The sequence below is a fragment of the Somniosus microcephalus genome, unplaced genomic scaffold, assembly GCF_052327205.1.
Source record: "Somniosus microcephalus isolate GS21.2 unplaced genomic scaffold, FLI_Smic_1.0 scaffold10, whole genome shotgun sequence".
Lineage (NCBI taxonomy): Eukaryota > Metazoa > Chordata > Chondrichthyes > Squaliformes > Somniosidae > Somniosus > Somniosus microcephalus.
This window is the reverse complement of record NW_028225197.1, coordinates 2022045-2037888: the sequence shown is the minus strand read 5'-3', so window position 1 is coordinate 2037888 and position 15844 is coordinate 2022045. Positions and strand designations below refer to the sequence as shown.

The 15844-nt window shown below is 46.1% G+C and overlaps 1 protein-coding gene across 1 annotated transcript; it reads left to right on the top strand.

Moving 5' to 3' along the window:
- Positions 1–2200: 2200 nt before the first annotated feature.
- LOC147083991 (uncharacterized) lies at positions 2201–4050 on the top strand. Its single transcript, XM_085980005.1, has one exon. The coding sequence runs from the start codon at positions 2596–2598 to the stop codon at positions 3484–3486; it is 891 nt and encodes a 296-aa protein (XP_085836131.1). The 5' UTR covers positions 2201–2595; the 3' UTR covers positions 3487–4050.
- Positions 4051–15844: the final 11794 nt, after the last annotated feature.

Below are 15844 nucleotides of genomic sequence, written 5' to 3'. Positions count from 1 at the left end.
AGATTAATAATGAGAGAAAAATGAGAGTACCAGAGAAAGCTAGCTAGAAATATAAACACAGTTAATAAGAGTTTCTATAGATATTTAAAAAAGAAAAGAGTTAACAAAGTGAGCGTTGGTCCTATAGAAAGTGAGTCTGGGGAATTAATAATGGAAAATAAGGAGATGGCAGTTGAATTGAACAGGTATTTTGCATCGGTCTTCACTATAGAGGATTCAAGTAACATCCCAGAAATAGCTGTAAATCAGGAAATGGAAGGGAGGGAGGAACTCAAGAAAATTACAATCACCAGGGAAGTGGTACTGAGCAAATTGTTGGAGCTGCGGGCTGACAAGTCCCCGGGGCCTGATGGACTTCATCCTCGGGTCTTAAAAGAAGTGGCTAGTGAGATAGTTGATGCGTTGGTTTTAATTTTCCAAAATTCCCTAGATTCGGGGACGGTTCCATTAGATTGGAAAATAGCGAATGTAACTCCTTTATTCAAAAAGGGAGGGAGACAGAAAGCAGGAAACTACAGGCCAGTTAGCTTAACATCTGTCATCGGGAAGATGTTAGAAGCTATTATTAAAGACGTTATAGCAGGGCACTTGGAAAAGTTCAAGGTAATCAGGCAGAGTCAACATGGTTTTGTGAAAGGGAAATCATGTTTAGCCAATTTATTGGAGTTCTTTGAGGAAGTAACATGTGCTGTGGATAAAGGGGAACCGGTGGATGTACTGTACTTAGATTTCCAGAAGGCATTTGATAAGGTGCCACATCAAAGGTTATTGCGGAAAATAAAAGCTCATGGTGTAGGGAGTAACATGTTGGCATGGATAGAAGATTAGCTAGCTAATAGGAAACAGAGAGTAGGCATAAATGGGTCATTTTCTGGTTGGCAAGATGTAACGAGTGGTGTGCCACAGGGATCAGTGCTGGGACCTCAACTTTTTACAATTTATATAAATGACTTGGATGAAGTGACCGAAGGCATGGTTGCTAAATTTGCTGATGACACAAAGATAGGTAGGAAAATAAATTGTGAAGAGGACATAAGGAGGCTACAAAGGGATATAGATAAGTTAAGTGAGTGGGCAAAGATCTGGCAAATGGAGTATAATGTGGGGAAAATGTGAAGTTGTCCATTTTGGCAGGAAGAATAAAAAAGAAGCATATTATCTAAATGATGAGAGATTGCAGAGCTCTGAGATGCAGAGGGATCTGGGTGTCCTAATGCATGAATCGCAAAAGGTTAGTATTCAGGTACAACAAGTAATCAGGAAAGCTAATAGAATGTTATTGTTTATTGCGAGGGAAACTGAATACAAAAGTAGGGAGGTTATGCTTCAGTTCTACAGGGCATTGGTGAGACCACATCTGGAGCACTGTGTACAGTATTGGTCTCCTTATTTAAGGAAGGATGTAAATGCATTGGAAGCAGTTCAGAGAAGGTTTACTGGACTAATACCTGGAATGGGCGGGTTGTCTTATGAGGAAAGGTTGGACAGGCTAGGCTTGTATCCGCTGGAGTTTAGAAGAGTAAGAGGTGACTTGATTGAAACATATAAGATCCTGAGGGGTCTGGACAGGGTGGATGTGGAGAGGATGTTTCCTCTTGTGGGAGAATCTAGAACTAGGGGTCACTGTTTAAAAATAAGGGGTCGCCCATTTAAGACAGAGATGAGGAGAAATTTTTTCTGACAGACGGTCGTGAGTCTTTGGAACTCTCTTCCTCAGAGGGCGGTGGAAGCAGAGTCTTTGAATATTTTTAAGGCAGAGGTAGATAGATTCTTGATAAGCAAGGGGGTGAAAGGTTATCGGGGGTAGGTGGGAATGTGGAGTAATCAGATCAGCCATGATCTTATTGAATGGCGGAGCAGGCTCGAGGGGCCGAGTGGTCTACTCCTGCTCCTAATTCGTATGTTCGTATGTAACCTGTGCAGCAGCTAGGGCCTGAAAATCAGCTTCACTGCCCCTGGGCTGGGAAAGGGGGACATGAGGCAACATTCTCCCTCTTACCCCTTTCTATACTCCTTTTACAGGGTTTTAGAAGTGGAGCATTTACAGACAGGAAGCTCAGACCGAACATCACGTCAAGAACAGACAGAGTCGCTCGGTTCATCAGGACCTGATTCAGTTGGTCTTCCAATCTGCTGGCACACCAGCGAGTTCACACTAATGAGAGACCTTTTAAATGTTCTGAGTGTGGGAAGAGCTTCAAAATCTACAAGTACCTGAAGCAACACCAGTGGCTACACACTGGGGAGAGCCCGTTCACCGGCCCCGTGTTCCAGAAGGGATTCACTCAGTCATCCGCTCCGATGATACACCAGCAAGATCACACTAGGGAGAGACCTTTAACCCGCTCCGTGTGTGGGAAGTGATTAATTGCACCCTCCGTGCTGCTGTGACACCAGCTTGTCCACACCAATGAGAGACCGTTGACCTGCTCTGTGTTTTTGAAGCGATTCTCTCATTCTGCCACCCTCCTGAGACACCAGCTTGTTCACATTAAATGTTCTGACTGTGGGAAGAGCTTTAAAACCTCTGGGGATCTGAAGAAACACCAGTTGGTTCACGCTGATGAGAGACCATTTAAATGCACTGACTGTGGGATGAGCTTTAAAAGCTCCACGCATCTGAATGGACACCAGCGTGTTCACACCGGGGAGAGGCCATTCACCTGCTCCGTGTGTGGGAAGGGATTCACTCAGTCATCCCACCTGCTGGCACACCAGCGAGTTCACACTGATGAGAGACCATTTAAATGTTCTGACTGTGGGAAGTGGTTTAAAAGCTCCAGCAATTTGACTACACACCAGCGAGTTCACACTGATGAGAGACCATTTAAATGCTCTGACTGTGGAAAGAGCTTTAAAAGCGGGCATCTGAGTGGACACCAGCGTGTTCACACTGGGGAGAGACCATTCACCTGCTCCGTGTGTGGGAAGGGATTCACTCGGTCATCCCACCTGCTGGAACACCAGCGAGTTCACACTGATGAGAGACCATTTAAATGCTCTGACTGTGGTAAGAGCTTTAAAAGCACCGGGGAGCTGAAGATACACCAGCGAGTTCACACTGGGGAGAGACCATTTAAATGTTCTGACTGTTGTAAGAGCTTTAAAAGCACCAGGGAGCTGAAGATACACCAGCGAGTTCACACTGATGAGAGACCATTTAAATGCTCTGACTGTGGTAAGAGCTTTAAAAGCACCGGGGAGCTGAAGATACACCAGCGAGTTCACACTGGGGAGAGGCCATTCACCTGCTCCGTGTGTGGGAAGGGATTCACTCAGTCATCCCCCCTGCTGGCACACCAGCGAGTTCACACTGATGAGAGACCGTTTAAATGTTCTGACTGTGGGAAAAAGGTTTACAAGGTCCGGAGATCTGAAGGAACACCAGCGTACTCACACTGGGGAGAGGCCATTCACCTGCTCCGTGTGCGGGAAGGGATTCACTCAGTCATCCAACATGCTGACACACCAGCGAGTTCACACTGATGAGAGACCATTTAAATGCTCTGACTGTGCGAAGAGCTTTAACAGCTCCGGGGAGCTGAAGAGACACCAGCGAGGTCACACTGTTCTGTAGCACAGGGCCCTGCTGACAGCTGGGGTGACATGAACGTGGAATGGATGAATGTTTTATAAATTTTTGTACTGCTGTTTAATCTTTCAATCTGTTGTGCTGATGATTCCCTTCGATTGACTGTTGATGGTGTTACATAGAATGTACAGCACAGAAACAGGCCATTCGGCCCAACTGGTCCATGCCAGTGTTTATGCTCCACACCCACCCTATTTCAATTAACCCGATCAACATCTCCTCCCATTCCTTTCTCCCTCATGTAGCTTCCCCATAAATGCATCTGTGCTGTTCACCTCAACTACTCCCTGTGGTAGCGAGTTCCCCATTCTCACCATTCTCTGGGTAAAGACACTTCTCCTGAATTCATTACTCGATTTATTAGTGACTATTTTAAGTTTGTGGCCTCATAAATATGATGAGACTCTGTTAAGCTGACCAGTATGTTGTTGTACTTTGTCTTTTTCTGATAAATTAAACATTACTGAGCCCTTGTACGCGTGTTATGGGATGAAGTTTTTTTTTATTCGTTCATGGGATGTGGGCGTCGCTGGCAAGGCCAGCATTTATTGCCCATCCCTAATTGCCCTTGAGAAGGTGGTGGTGAGCCACCTTCTTGAACCGCTGCAGTCCGTGTGGTGAAGGTACTCCCACAGTGCTGTTAGGGAGGGAGTTCCAGGACTTTGACCCAATGACGATGAAGGAATGGCAATATACTTCCAAGTTAGAATGGTGTTTGACTTGGAGTTGGTGGTCATAGAGTCATAGAGTTATACAGCACAGAAAGAGGCCCTTCGGCCCATCGTGTCTACACCGGCCATCAAGCCCTGTCTATTCTAATCCCATTTTCCAGCACTTTGTCTGTAGCCTTGTATGCTATGGCGGTTCAAGTGCTCATCTAAATACTTCTTGAATGTTGTGAGGGTTCCTGCCTCTACCACCCTTTCAGGCAGTGAGTTCCAGATTCCAACCACCCTCTGGGTGAAAAGTTTTTCCTCAAATCCCCTCTAAACCTCCTGCCCCTACCTTGGTTATTGACCCCTCTACTAAGGGGAAAAGTTCCTTTCTATCTACCCTATCTATGCCCCTCATAATTTTGTACACCTCAATCAGGTCCCCCCTCAGCCTTCTCTGCTCTCAGGAAAACAACCCCAGCCTGTCCAGTCTCTCTTCATAGCTGAAGCGCTCCAGCCCAGGTAACATCCTGGTGAATCTCCTCTGCACCCTCTCCAATGCAATCACATCCTTCCTATAGTGTGGCGACCAGAACTGCACACAGTATTCAAGCTGTGGCCTAACTAGCGTTTTGTACAGCTCCATCATCACCTCCCTGCTCTTATATTCTATGCCTCGGCTAATGAAGGCAAGTATCCCATCAGCCTTTTTAACCACCTTTTCTGCCTGTCCTGCTGCCTTCAGGGATATATGTATTCTATCAGGTGTTCCCATGTGCTTGCTGTCCTTGTTCTTCCAGGTAGAAGAGGTTGTCGGTTTGGGAGGTGCTGCCGAAGAAGCCTTGGCGAGTTGCTGCTGTACATCTTGTAGATGGTACACACTGCAGCCACGGTGCACTGGTGGTGGAGGGAGTGAATGTTTAAGGTGGTGGATGGGATGCCAATCAAGCGGGCTGCTTTGTGTTGGGTGGTGTCGAGCTTCTTGAGTGTTGTTGGAGCTGCACTCATCCAGGCAAGTGGAGAGTATTCCATCACACTCCTGACTTGTGCCTTGTAGATGGTGGAAAGGCTTTGGGGAGTCAGGAGGTGAGACACTCGCCGTGAATACCCAGCCTCTGACCTGCTCTTGTAACCACAGTATTTATGTGGCTGGTCCAGTTAAGTTTCTGGTCAATGGTGACCCCCAGGAAGTTGATGGTGGGGGATTCAGCGATGGTAATGCTGTTGTATGTCAAGGGGCGGTGGTTAGACGCTTGTCGGTGTTAGTCATTGTCTGGCACTTGTGGGGTGCGAATGTTACCTGCCACTTATCAGCCCAAGTGTTGTGTCGCAAGGGGTTTTATACCCTTATCTATATAACAATTAAGAAGGACTCCGGGGTGGAGAGTTTAGTTAACGGCCATTTTATTTACAATGTGCTTCTTCACTCTATGCACTACATTTCCCATAGTGCATTGCAAATCACCACTACGGTATCCCATGTGGGCAATTCTAATACACATTCAAAATACACAACATATTTCCTCCCCTTAAAATAGAATGTCCACAAAACAGAGTAACTGAAAATGACTATAACTTTGGAAGAGAGGGTAGACTGCCTCTACATTCCGCTAACCCTGGGGATTATTCTGCCCCATACACACAGGTTAGCACTAACTGTAACTAAGGCGCTCTGGAGGCTGCCTTTCTCTTTGGGGGTAACGCCTAGTCTCAGGAGCAGGCTCTGGCTGGCTCTCCCATGACCCTGCAGGCGTGGCTTCCTCCCTCGATGGCACAAGAGTGGATGGTGCCACCGTCTCAGGGTCGGACGACCAGTCCCTGCTGGAGCCCCCAGCAGGTCCTTGATCCTCTGTTTCTTGGGTTACCTGTGGCGACTGTCTTGGCAGTAACTGGTCTACATGCCGTCTCCATGTTCGGTCGTCTCCGGTGCGGACTCGGTATGAAACGGGGCCCGTCTTTTGAATGACCGTAGCCAGGACCCACCACTCCGGGGTGGTGTAGTTATGCGCGAGGACTTTGCCCCCCACCACAAAGTGTCGTTCTTTGGACCTCTGAGCTCGTCTGCTGACTTGATCCTGCTGATAGGCGTGCACCACTGTTTCTGTGGACGTTGGCCTTAGCAGGTCAAGGCGTGTCCGTAGCTGCCTTCCCATGAGTAGGTAAGCAGGAGATGCTCCAGTCGTAGCATGAGGCGTGTTTCGGTATTTCAGCAAGAAAGCATTCAGGCGCTGCTTTAGAGCATCACTTCTTGCAGCTTTCAACGCGCATTTCAGCGTTCTGACAAATCTCTTCGCCAATCCATTCGTGGATGGATGATAAGGCGCGGAGAACATGTGCTGGATTCCATTGCTCTTGAGGAACTCCTCCATCTCCTGAGATGTGAACTGTGTTCCGTTGTCGGTTACGATCTGCTCCGGCAGACCAAATTGCCCGAACATCTCTCTGAGTCTCGATGGTTTTCTCCGTAGTGGTAGTGGACATTACTGCAGCCTCCGGCCATTTGGAATGGGACTCCACTGCGACCAGGAACATCGCTCCTTCCGCTGGTCCCGCGAAGTCCAAATGGATCCGTTGCCACGGTGTCGCCGGCCATTCCCATGGATGCAGTGGCGCTGCTCTTGGCGTATCCCTGGTTGTCTCACATGATGGGCATGATTTCGCTTCAACTTCAATTTCATGATCCAAACCGGACCACCAGAAGTAGCTTCGTGCCAGCTCCTTCATCTGGACAATACCACAATGTCCTGAGTGCAGCTCGTTGAGGACATGTTTCCGCAGCTTTGGTGGTATGATGACCCACATGCCCCAAAGGAGGCATTCTGACGTGACAGAGAACTCCTTCCCTCTTGACAGGTAAGGTAGGAGCTTAGGTGGTGCGTCTGACACCCGTGATCTGTCTCCTCGTATCACCCGATCCAGCACCTTGGATAGTGTAGGGTCCACTCTGGTCTCTTTCTTGACCTGCCGGGCCATGACAGGGGCATTGCTCACCATGCCAAAGTAGAAAATCTTCTGCTCACAGCCTTCAGAGGGCACAGGCAGCGGAAGTCTTGAAATCCGTCCACATTGCCATGTGCTGCTGACCTCCGGTATTTGATGTTGTAATTGTGAGCACTTAACAGCAGCGCCCAGCGCTGCATCCTGCATGCTGCCAGGGAGGGTATTCCTGTGTGTGGACCAAAGATCGATGTCAGAGGACGATCCGTCAGCAAGGTGAATTTCATTCCGAACAAGTAGTGATGGAACTTTTTGATTCCAAAGATGATGCCCAAAGCCTCTTTTTCGATCTGCGGGTATTTCACCTCCGCCTTGCTCAGGGACCTTGACGCGAATGCAATCGGCTTCTCTTCGCCTGAGGGAAAGATGTGGGACACGAGTGCGCCGATGCCATAAGGCGACGCGTCACAGGCCAGCTGAATCTGCAACGACGGGTCAAAGTGCGTCAACACTCGGGTCAGTCAAAGCTGCTTTGGCTTTCTTGAATGCAGCTTCGCACTCCTTTGTCCACGCCCAGGCCTTGCCCTGACACAGCAACTCATGTAATGGCTTCAACAGTGATGCCAGCTGTGGAATAAACTTTTCATAATAGTTCAGGAGACCTAAGAATGACCGCAGCTGGCCGACATTTGTAGGTGCAGGAGCATCGGCAATGGCTTTCACTTTCGACGGTGCTGTGTGTAGGCTGTCCGCATCGATGTCATGGCCTAGGTACTCCACTGATGGCTGGAAAAATTTGCATTTTTCCTTGCGAACGTGTAAGCCATACTCTTCAAGTCTTCCCAGTGTCTTCGTCAGGTTCTGCAGATGCTCGTTGTCATCCTTTCCTGTGACAAGGATATCGTCAAGATAACATTGTACCCCTGGAATGCTGCTTAAGACCTGGTCCATAGCCCGCTGAAACAATGCTGGTGCTGACGTTATACCAAAGGGTAGGCGGCAGTACCTGTAGAGGCCCTTGTGGGTGGTGATGATGAGGTACTTCTGTGAGTCCTCTTCTACATGCATCTGCAAGTAGGCTTGGCATAGATCAATCTTGCTAAACTTCTGACCGCCTGCTAGACCCGCGAAAGATCTTCAATGATGGGGAGGGGGTACTGTTCAGCTGAGAGCACAGGATTCACTGTTACTTTGAAACCTCCACATAAGCGAACCGTGCCATCCCTCTTCATCACTGGTACCACGGGCGTGGCCCACTCACTGTGCAAAACCGGCACCAGGACCCCTATCTTGACCAGGCGCTCCAGGTCAGCCTCCACCTTTGGTCTGAGGGCGTAGGGAACATTCCTGGCCTTCAGGAATCATGGCTGGCTGTCCGGCTTCACCTTGAGTTTGACCGTAATCCCCTTCATACTCCCCAATTCTCCGTCAAAGACAGCCGCATGCTTTATCAACACTGCCGCTAGCCCCGCCTCTTCGACTGACACCGTATTCACTTTTTTCCAATCCAGATGAATTTTCTGCAACCATGGCCTGCCCAGCAGGGATGGATAGTCACCCTTGACCACGTAAACTGGCAGCATCACAGTTTGTCCATTAAGCTCCACCTTGACCTCTGTCTTACCCAGCATTGGGACTGTTTCCCCAGTGTAGGTCTTCAAGCGTCAGTGATAGGTGGTTCAGTTTTTCTTTGAATAGCTTCTCTGAAATCAAGGAGACAGCGGCCCCCGTATCCAGCTCCATTTTGACTGGTATTCCCTCTAGTAGTGGAGTGACTGCATAGCCTGATGAGCCTCCATTCACCGTTAACACATGGAGATTCAGCTCCCCATCAGAGTCTGTGTCACTGTCTTCCTGTTCTTGTTTCACCATGTGTAGGTTTCTCTTTTTAGAACGCCAGTTGGATGTGTTTCCTTGTTTGTTTTTGTGTGTCTCTGTGTAGGATTGTTTGCTTTGCCCTTTACACACACGTTCAATGTGTCCTTTCTTTTCACATTTCCGACAGGTCAGGTCTTTACACCAGCAGTCAGATGGCTGATGACCTGACCTTCCACATCTGTAACACTCTCTGGCGCCACTTGCATGCTTATCCGGTGTAGCTGCTACCCTGTGCACTCTTGTTGCAGCCCCCAACAGCTGTGCATCTTTAGCTGCTAACTCCATAGACACAGTGAGCTCCACTGCTGATTTAAGCATCAATTTGCCAGTTGTGAGCAAGCGCTTCTGTGTTGCTTCACATCTTAATCCACACACAAACCTATCACGGACAGTGTCATTTAGAGTTTCACCAAACTCACAATGCTCAGTTAGCTTCTTTAGCACTGCAACATATTCGGCTATGGACTCACCCTCCCCTTGGTTTCGTTTGTGAAACCTGAACCTCTCGGCAATCAGCAGCGGCTTGGGTGCGAAATGTGTTTCCAAAACTTCCACAATCTGATCATATGTCTTAGCGCCGGGCTTATCCGGGTGCATCAAACTCCGTAACAAGCCAAATGTTTTTGCTCTGATCACACTGAGGAACGTCACCACTTTCACGTCATCTTTAATGCCATTTGCAGTCACACAAAATCCGAAACGCTCTGTATAAGCACTCCATCGCTCCGCCGTTTCATCAAATGGTCCAAACGCTTCGGTTAGCATAGCCATTTTTTATTATTTTTTTTATTTTTACAGTCCTTTTCCTCCACTTTGTTTCACTGTATCGTTACTCTCCCCCTTCTTATTTCTGTAACACACGAACCTCCACCTTTACGAGGCGATTATATCAGCACTAAACTGCGGGCGCGCCATTAAGAAAAGACAGGAACTTCTTACTTTAAACATCGCCGATTCCAGTGCAAAGTGATGCGCAAGTCCGTCGTCCTCGTCGCCAGTTTTGTTGTGTCTCAAGGGGTTTTATACCCTTATCTATATAACAATTAAGAAGGACTCCGGGGTGGAGAGTTTAGTTAACGGCCATTTTATTTACAATGTGCTTCTTCACTCAATGCACTACATTTCCCATAGTGCATTGCAAATCACCACTACGGTATCCCATGTGGGACAATTCTAATACACATTCAAAATACACAACACGGAGTAGGCCATACGGCCCCTCGGGCCTGCTCCGCCATTCAATAGGATCATGGCTTATCCGAACCTAGACTCACGTCCACTTCCCTGCCCGCTCCCCGTAACCCCTAATTCCCTTATCTGCTAGGAAACTGTCTATCTCCGTTTTAAATTTATTTAATGTCGCAGCTTCCATAGCTCTCTGAGGTAGCAAATTCCATAGATTTACTACCCTCTGAGTGAAGAAGTTTCTCCTCATCTCAGTTTTGAAAGGGCAGCCCCTAATTCTAAGATTATGCCCCCTAGTTCCAGTCTCACCCATCAGTGGAAACATCCTCACCGCATCCACCCGATCAAGCCCCCTCACAATCTTATATGTTTCGATAAGATCGCCTGTCATTCTTCTGAACTCCAATGAGTAGAGTCCCAACCTGCTCAACCTTTCCTCATAAGTCAACCCCCTCATCTCCGGAATCAACCGAGTGAACCTTCTCTGAACTGCCTCGAGAGCAAGTATATCTTTTCTTAAACATGTAAACCAAAACTGTACGCAGTATTCCAGGTGTGGCCTCACCAGTGCCCTGTATAACTGAAGCAAGACTTCCCTGCTTTTATACTCCATCCCCCTTGCAATAAAAGCCAAGATTCCATTGGCCTTCCTGATCACCTGCTCTACTTGCATACTAACCTTCTGTGTTTCATGCACCAGGACCCCCAGATCCCTTTGTACTGTTGCACTTTGCAGTTTCTTTCCATTTAGATAATAACTTGCTCTTTGATTTTTTCTGCCAAAGTGCATAACCTCACACTTTCCAACATTATATTCCATCTGCCAAATTTCTGCTCACTCACTTACCCTGTCTATGTCCTTTTGCAGGTTTTTTATGTCCTCCTCACTCACTGCTTTCCCTCCCATCTTTGTATCGTTGGCAAACTTGGATACATTGCACTTGGTCCCTTCCTCCAAATCGTTAATATAGATTGTAAAGAGTTGGGGTCCCAGCACTGACCCCTGTGGAACACCACTAGTCACTGATTGCCAACCCAAGAATGAACCATTTATCCCAACTCTCTGTTTTCTGTTAGATAGCCAATCTTCCACCCATGCCAGTATATTACCCCCAATCCCGTGATTTTTTATCTTGTGCAGTAATCTTTTGTGTGGCACCTTGTCAAATGCCTTTTGGAAGTCCAAATATACCACATCCACCAGTTCCCCTTTATCCACCCTGTTTGTTACGTCCTCAAAGAATTCGAGCAAATTTGTCAAACATGACTTCCCCTTCATAAAACCATGCTGAATGTCTGATTAAATTATATTTATCCAAATGTCCTTTAATGCTTCCTTAATAATGGACTCCAACATTTTACCAACCGCAGATGTTCGGCTAACTGGTCAATAGTTACCAACCTTTTGTCTACTTCCCTTTTTAAATAAGGGCATTGCATTAGCAGTTTTCCAATCTGCTGGGACCTTTCCTGAATCCAGGGAGTTTTGGAAAATTACCACAATGCATCCACAATCCCTACCGCTACTTCTCTCAAGACCCTAGGATGTAAGCCATCAGGTCCAGGGGATTTATCCGCCTTTAGTCCCATTATCTTACTGAGTACCACCTCCATAGTGATTTTAATCATGTTTAACTCCTCCTCCCCTATAGCCCCCTGTTTGTCCAGTGTTGGGATATTTTTAGTGTCCTCTACTGTAAAGACGGATGCAAAATATTTGTTCAGCGTTTTTGCCATCTCCATGTTCCCCACCACTAATTTCCTGGTCTTGTCCTCTAAGGGACCAACATTCACTTTAGCCACCCTTTTTCTTTTTATATAACTGTAGAAACTCTTGCTATCTGTTTTAATATTTTTTGCTAGTTTACTTTCATAATCTATCTTCCCTTTCTTAATTAATTTTTTAGTTATTCCTTGCTGGCTTTTAAATGCTTCCCAATCTTCTATCCTCCCACTAGATTTGGCTACTTTTATATGCCCTTGTTTTCAGTCGGATACTATCCTTTATTACTTTACTAAGCCACGGATGGCTGTCTTTTCTTTTACGCCCCTTTTTCCTCAGTGGAATATATTTTTCTTGAAAGTTGTGAAATATCTCCTTGAATGTACACCACTGCTCATGTACCATCTTACACTTTAATCTATTTTCCCAGTCCACTTTAGTCAACTCTGCTCTCATACCTTCATAGTCTCCTTTATTTAAGCTCAGTGCGCTGGTTTGAGATCCAACTCTCTCACCCTCCAACTGAATTTGGAATTCAACCATGTTATGGTCACTCATTCCAAGGGGATCCTTCACTAGGACGTTTTATATTAATCCTGTCTCAATACACAGGACCAGATCTAAGATTGCCTGCCCCCTGGTTGGTTTAGTAACATACTGCTCAAGGAACCCATCCCTAATGCACTCTATGAACTCTTCCTCAAGGCTGCCCTGCCCAATTTGATTTGTCATCAATATGAAAGTTAAAATCCCCCATGATTATAGCTGTTCCCTTATTACAAGCCCCAACTATTTCCTGATTTATACTCTGACCAACAGAGTTGCAACTGTTAGGAGGCCTAGAGACTACGCCCACTAGTGACTTTTTCCCCTTATTATTCCTCATCTCCACCCAAACCGTTTCACTATCCTGATCCTTTGACCCTCCAGGTGTGGTCTCACCAAGGCCCTATATAATTACGGTAAGACTTTACTCTTATACTCCAATCCTCTTGTAACAAAGACTAACGCACCATTTGCTTTCCTAATTGCTTGCTGCACCTGCGTGCTAAGATGAGAAATGATAAAGGCAAGAAGTCACTTGTGGGAGTGGTGTACAGGCCCCCTGACAGTAACCACATGGTAGGATGGAGTTTATAGGAAGAAATAATGGGAGCTTGTCAGAAAGGCATGGCAATAATCATGGGGGATTTTAATCTACAAAGTCAACATGGATTTACAAAAGGTAAATCGTGCTTGACAAATCTACTGGAATTTTTTGAGGATATAACTGGTAAAATAGATAAGGGAGAACTAGTGGATGTGGTGTATTGGACTTTCAGAAGGCTTTCGATAAAGTCCCACATAAGAGATTAGCGTGTAAAGTTAAGGCACTTGGGATTGGGGGCAAAGTATTGACTTGGACAGAGAACTGGTTGGCAGACAGAAAGCAAAGAGTTGGAATAAATGGGTCTTTTTCCGAGTGGCAGGCAGTGACTAGTGGGGTACCGCAGGGATCGGTGCTAGGACGCCAGCTATTCACAATATATATTAATAATCTAGACGAGGGAACTAGATGTAATATCTCCAAATTTGCAGATGACACAAAGCTGGGTGGGCGTGTGTGCTGTGAGGAGGATGCTGAGAAACTCCAGGATGATTTGGACAGGTTGGGTGATTGGGCAGAAGCATGGCAGATGCAATATAACGTGGATAAATGTGAGGTTATCCACTTTGGTGGGAAAAACAGGAAGGCAGATTATTATCTGAATGGCAAAAGTTTGGGAGAAGGGGAAGTGCAACGAGTCCTGGGTGTCCTTGTGCACCAGTCGCTGAAGGTAAGCATGCAGGTGCAGCAGGCGGTTAAGAAGGCAAATGGTATGTTGGCCTTCGTAGCGAGAGGGTTCGAGTACAGGAACAAGGGTGTCTTGCTGCAGTTGTACAGGGCCTTGGTGAGACCACACCTTGAGTACTGTGTGCAGTTTTGGTTGCCTTATCTGAGGAAGGATGTTCTGGCCATGGAAGGAGTGCAGCGAAGATTCACCAGGCTGATACCTGGGATGGCAGGAATGATGTATGAGGAGAGATTGGGACGATTGGGCTTATACTTGCTGGAGTTTGGAAGAATGAGAGGGGATTTCTTCACCCAGAGAGTGGTGAACCTGTGGAATTCTCTACCACAGAAGGCAGTGGAGGCCAATTCATTAAATATATTCAAGAAGGAGTTGGATATATTTCTTAAGGCTAAAGGGATCAAGGGGTATGGGGAGAAGGCAGGGACAGGGTACTGAATTTGGATGATAAGTCATGATCGCATTGGTTGACGGAGCAGGCTCAAGGGGCCGAATGGCCTACTCCTGCTCCTATCTTCTACGTTTCTATATAGACTGGAAAAATCAGATGGGCAAAGGTAGCCTAGATGAGGAGTTCATAGAATGTTTTCGGGATACTTTCTTAGAACAGCACGTTCTGGAGCCAACCAGAGAGCAGGCTATACTAGACCTGGTATTGTGCAACGAGATAGGATTAATTAATGACTTCATAGTGAAGGTGCCCCTAGGTAGCAGCGATCATAATATGATTGAATTTTACATTCAGTTTGAGGGAGCGAAGAGTGGGTCCAAGACTAGTATTTTAAACTTAAATAAAGGCAATTATGAGGGCATGAAAGCAGAGCTAGCTAAAGTGAACAGGCAAATTAGGTTAAGGGATAGGTCAATAGAGTTGCAGTGGCAGACATTTAAGAGATATTTCAGAATACACAGAATATATACATTCCAACGAGAAAGAAAAACTGCAAGGAGAGAAAGCTAGCTAGAAATATAAAAACTGACAGTGAGAGTTTCTATAGATATTTTAAAAAGAAAAGAGTTAACAAAGTGAGTATTGGTCCTATAGAAAGTGAGTCTGGGGAATTAATAATGGAAAATAAGGAGATGGCAGTTGAATTGAACAGGTATTTTGCATCGGTCTTCACTATAGAGGATTCAAGTAACATCCCAGAAATAGCTGTAAATCAGGAAATGGAAGGGAGGGAGGAACTCAAGAAAATTACAATCACCAGGGAAGTGGTACTGAGCAAATTGTTGGAGCTGTGGGCTGACAAGTCCCCGGGGCCTGATGGACTTCATCCTAGGGTCTTAAAAGAAGTGGCTAGTGAGATAGTTGATGCGTTGGTTTTAATTTTCCAAAATTCCCGAGCTTCAGGGAAGGTTCCATTAGATTGGAAAATAGTGACTGTAACTCCTTTATTCAAAAAGGGAGAGAGACAGAAAGCAGGAAACTACAGGCCAGTTAGCTTAACATCTGTCATCGGGAAGATGTTAGAAGCTATTATTAAAGATGTTATAGCAGGGCACTTGGAAAAGTTTAAGGTAATCAGGCAGAGTCAACATGGTTTTGTGAAAGGGAAATCATGTTTAACCAATTTATTGGAGTTCTTTGAGGAAGTAACATGTGCTGTGGATAAAGGGGAACCGGTGGATGTACTGTACTTAGATTTCCAGAAGGCATTTGATAAGGTGCCACATCAAAGGATATTGCAGAAAATAAAAGCTCATGGTGTAGGGAGTAACATGTTGGCATGGATAGAAGATTGGCTAGCTAACAGGAAACAGAAAGTAGGCATAAATGGGTCACTTTCTGGTTGGCAAGATGTAATGTGTGGTGTGCCACAGGGATCAGTGCTGGGACCTCAACTTTTTACAATTTATATAAATGACTTGGATGAAGGGACCGAAGGCATGGTTGCTAAATTTGCTGATGACATAAAGATAGGTAGGAAAGTAAATTGTGTACAGGACATAAGGAGACATAATGACCTCATAGTGAAGGTGCCCCTAGGTACAAAGGGATATGGATAAGTTAAGTGAGTGGGCAAAGATCTGGCAAATGGAG

What these genes read in the sequence shown, in the direction of transcription:
- LOC147083991 (XM_085980005.1), top strand. Translation starts at nt 2,596, where the DNA reads ATGAGCTTTAAAAGCTCCACGCATCTGAATGGACACCAGCGTGTTCAC.